The sequence below is a fragment of the Octodon degus genome, unplaced genomic scaffold, assembly GCF_000260255.1.
Source record: "Octodon degus isolate 3935 unplaced genomic scaffold, OctDeg1.0 scaffold00032, whole genome shotgun sequence".
In the NCBI taxonomy this organism is placed as follows: domain Eukaryota; kingdom Metazoa; phylum Chordata; class Mammalia; order Rodentia; family Octodontidae; genus Octodon; species Octodon degus.
In genome coordinates this window covers 13,304,666-13,309,392 of record NW_004524608.1, presented here as the reverse complement: position 1 = coordinate 13,309,392, position 4,727 = coordinate 13,304,666, and the positions used below count along the sequence as shown (strand labels likewise).

The following is a 4,727-nucleotide window of genomic DNA, read 5'->3' as shown; positions in this document are numbered from 1 at the left end:
CTTTCTTTCTTTCTTTCTTTCTTTCTTTCTTTCTTTCTTTCTTTCTTTCTCCTGTTTTTAGGGAAGGGTCTACAGGGTTTTCAGGGTTTCACTACGAGATCGGACTTATAGTGATCTGTCTGTTTATAGCCCCCTAAAAGCTGGGATTACAGGCATGTGCTGCTGTGTTCGGTCTCAATTGACATCTCAGCTTGCTCCAGGGGCAGGGCAGGCATGGCAGGCCCAGGGACTGAACCCCCAGCCCCTGAGCCTGTTTGCAGGCACTTTAATCTGTTCAGCTATTTGACTGGCCCTTATCAATCACTTTTCTCTGTGGCCCCATTTATTTATTTTTTCTCATTGAAATGAAAACAAAATAGATAATTCAGCAACTACTGTTAATTAATTATCTCTGTTTTGAAAATCTGCCACATATGTATTGATGTATGTTACTCTGCTTCTGTCATTTTTTTCTATTTGTTTTTGCTTCTGTTTTCAGTCTTCAAAATAAAATAAAATAAAATAAAATAAAAAGGGGAAAAAAAGAAAGAAAAGAAAGTGTGCACCAGAATGACACCTGTAAAAAAAATCACAAAGGGCTTCTGAGACTCTTTCGGTGTCAAATATATGGCAAACTGTGATTAATACTTCATGCTGCTTGGAGAAAGATGATCTTCACAATAAACATTACCTACAGTACATTGACTTCTTCTTACTGAGAATAATAGGGAAAATATTCAATTTTGGAGGATGAAGAAACAGAGATGAACTTGTAGAACACATCACAAGAAGCTTCTAGATTCTGTGCAAGACTAAACATAAAAAAAGATTCACAAGCTTACAGTAGCAATTCTGACCCTGGACTGGTAGATAGTGGTTTTGGAGAACTGTGTTACCTGACTTCTTTCATTGGTTTATTCTCAAGGATTTAGTAAGGAAGACAGAGTCAGCCCTTCTATTTATGGCTCCATAGGCTCCTGTCCTGAACATCACTGATTCTTGCACATTGCAAAAGCAAGGGAAGAACTGGGAGGAAGGTTGTGTTTCACTAGCCACTGTTTACTACTTTAAAGACTCAGACACTCACCTGGCTGAAGAAAATTCCAGTTGGAGAAAGTTACAGCTTGCTTTATTCCACCAGCTGTTGCCCAACTATATTCTCCACGGGAATCTACATCTCTCAGGCCAGTCCAGAAATATTTCTGGAGAGATTTATCATACTTTTTCATCATATCATTCAGGAATTCTTGTTCAAATCTACAAAAGAATCAAATTTGCAAATGCCTCAGAATCATGAAATAGCTTAAAGGTGCCCTTTTTCTCTTAGGGAGATTCAGAGTTAAACCAGGTTTTGTGGTGTATGCCTGTAATCTCAATGTTAGCACTCTGGATTTTTTTTTTCTGGTTCTGGGAAGCTCGCAACCTTGTGCTTTCCAGGCATACACTGTGCCACTAAACTATATCCCTGGTCTAACAATCTGGGAGGCTGAGGCAGGGTCACAAGATTTAAGCTTTGCCTGGACAATTTAATCACTTAGCAAGACTGTCTCAAAAAACAACTGGGGTTGTGTTTATGAAGGTGCTAGGTTCTCCCCAGCCCTGCAAAAACAAAACAAAACACCCCTTAGGAGTACACATTTACTGATGGTCACACCTGCTAGTGATAGTCAGATTGCAGTTCATTCCAAAAGGGACTGCATCCTTGTAAATCTTGTAGCAGGTTTCTCCATGTCTCTTCCAGCCCTAAACCAGAGGAGAAATATTGTCACACTTGATGGTCTCCCTCAGACAAGAAAGTTTCTGTTACATTAATGTCTTACAAGCTGTGGGACCTGAGCAGATAGTCAGTCTGCTTCACAATTTGTAAGTATAGGATGAAGCTTCATAGCTGACCACCACATATCTAAGAGCTTGAGTCAGACAAAAGTAGGCATAATTCTCTTTAGCCTGAGTGCCTGGCTCACCGTAAATGGCATAGCTATTGACTAAGTTATTTTGAAAGAGACTATTACCAGTGGAGGAGGTAAAGACAGCAGCATTGAGCATAGTCATCATTAGCACTTTTACAGAAATTCACAAATAGGTAAGTCTTGACATCTGTAATACTGGCAATACATTGAGATTTCCTGACTTCGAATCTGCTCTCATGTTAATGAACAGAGCTAGTGATTTCTTCTATTTTCTAATTCTGAATTATCTGTGTTCCAATAACCACCATGCTTCTAGCCAAGAAGCTAGAATTCTGTTTAGGAAAATTTATGAAGGGATTGTACATACCTCATCTGGAGGACATATCTTATCGGACTCTGTATCGTTCATTTTTTCTCCTTTTTTCTTACATACATATTTAAGTTTCTCTTCACATGACTGGGTTTTCCATTGACCTAGCTTTTAAAAGACAGAAGAGCGTGTTCTCACAAAAGAAATGATTTGCCATATGTTTGGAATTACTCACAAAAAGCATGAGGCAGTGGGGAAGAGAAAGTTGTGGCTGACCAACTCTTATTTTACGATGAAGCCACATTGTGGATGATCATTTTCTCATACACATAACAATGAAAACCCCAAAGGACACAGAGTCTAGAGACTGAAGAGGTGCCAAGTCACTGCTACAGGATACTCTAGTCTTCTTTATGACATGGCCAGAGCCTATGCACAGGTGAAATTCTGGGGTATGTCAAGTAACTCTCCTGTGTCAGCTTTCTCATGTCCTTAAGGATAATGGTTGTAGGAACCATTATCTGATTATCTGATTTAAGAACCCTTGAATCAGAAGTTGTGTGTTTTTTAAAAATTTTAACTCTATGTCAGGCTAAATTTCAAAGTTGTCTCTTTAAAATTAAAACTAACTTTGTTTCATTCTCTCAGTCACTTTTCTGTCTTGTAACGGAGTTTTAATAGATGAACAGTGATGTGAGTCAGCTCTGAACGCTGGATGCCACCTGGGCGATGCCTTGAGTTCACTCTTGCCCATGTCACTCTCTTCCATTTTCAATATTATTCTAAAGTATCCTTTATATCTGTTCTAAAAATTTTGTTAGTGCATATTTGTACATACACATGATATATTTTGATCATTCATTCCTCCCCCACCTGTTATCCACCCTCCCTTTCTCTCCTCCATTCTCTTTTTTTTTTCTCTGACTCTCTCTCTTCTACTTTCATGTGTTTCACTCTCCTTCTCTCCTCCCCAGCTTTCTCTTAGAAGAAATGTGGTATTTGACTTTCTGAGTCGGGCTTAATTTTCTTAAAACAATGAATTCCACATCTAGCCATTTTTCTGCAACTAATATGATTTTGTTTTTCTTTATGGCCAGATAACATTCTATTGTGTACCTCTACCACATTTTCTGTATCATTCATCTATTAACAGGCATCAAGGCTGTTTTCATAGGTTAGCTATCATGAACTGAGCTGTAATAAACATGTGAATGTTGACTTCAATTTTTCTGAGAATATAGATGGATCAAATGGCAGCTCCATTGTTTAGATCTTTTTGTGGAACTTCTACACTGACTTCCATAAAAGCTATTCTCTTATTTACTTTTTTGTTGCTGGGACAAGATACTCAATACACACAAGTTAAAGAAGACATTTACTTTAGCTCACAATTTGTAGAGGTTAGCTGGCTCCAAAGTTTGGCAGCATGGCAGATGGCATGACAGGCAGGAAGCAGCAGTTGTCCTTCTATTTCTCCTTTCATTCTGTCCAGGTTACGAGCCTGCTGGTTGGTGTCACCCACACCTGGGGTAGGTCTTCCCTCTTGCATAACTCCATCACTCACATCCAGAACTATGCTAAACAGAGCAGCGAACTAATCCAGTGCCACATACCCACAATCCAGTCACCCCCCCACCAAAGCCTCACCTATGAGTACATGACATTTTATTTCATCTTTGGGGGTCATCTAGATAGAAACCTTAACAGCTAATTTACATTCTACCAGCCATGTAGAAGAGTTCCTTTTCCCCAACATCCTGGTCAGCATTTTTTCTTTGTATTTTTGGTGGTAAGCATTCTAATTGAGGTGAGACAGAATCTCAATGTAATTTTGTCATTTTCCTGATGGCTAGAGATGTTTAACATTTTTTCACACATTTATCAGCTATTAGTATTTCTTCTTTCTAGAAATATATTTACTTCTGTTCATTTGCCTGTTTGTTATTTGTATTTTGGTGTTAATTTTTTGAGTTCCATATCTTCTGGATATTAATCTTCTACAGGTAGAGTCACTAGCAAGGATTCTTTCCTATTCTGTAGGGTGTCTCTACATTCTGTTGATTGTTTATTGTGCAGAAGCTTTTTAATTTGATGTAATCTCATCTTTTGATTCTTGCTGTTATTTTTTGTGCAACTGGAGTCCTATTCAGGAAGTCTTTGTGCCTATGGCTGTTTGCCCTATGTTTTCTTTTAAGAATTTTATAGTGTAGGTCTTATATCTAGGTTTTTAACCCATTTTGAACTGATTTTTGTAGAAGGTGAGAAATAAGGAGTTAGTTTCAATCTTATACCTATAGTAGATAACCTTTTAAATATATCAACACTTTTCCAAATAAATCTTTACTATTGAAACCTATTGCTTCCACTTGAGTCTCTAGATGTCTATGTGACATAGCCAACCTCTCAATCAAGTAGAAAAAATATCCATAAGAAGGCAATAAAAGAGGGCTGGGGAGATGGCTCACTAGAATAAGTGATTGCCTAGCAAGCACAAGGGCCTGAGTTCAATCCCTGGCTCCACCAAAAAA

At 38.2% G+C, this 4,727-nt stretch overlaps 1 protein-coding gene across 1 annotated transcript in view; it reads right to left on the bottom strand.

Moving 5' to 3' along the window:
* Ly75 (lymphocyte antigen 75) overlaps positions 1 to 4,727 on the bottom strand; it is a 162,539-nt gene that overhangs the window by 123,357 nt on the left and 34,455 nt on the right. Inside the window, exons 9-11 of the mRNA XM_023713793.1 lie at positions 2,257 to 2,367; positions 1,634 to 1,722; positions 1,067 to 1,236 (exon numbers count right to left, since the gene is read on the bottom strand). Coding sequence (XP_023569561.1) covers positions 1,067 to 1,236; positions 1,634 to 1,722; positions 2,257 to 2,367 — 370 coding nt within the window. The remainder of the gene's footprint in view (positions 1 to 1,066; positions 1,237 to 1,633; positions 1,723 to 2,256; positions 2,368 to 4,727) is intronic.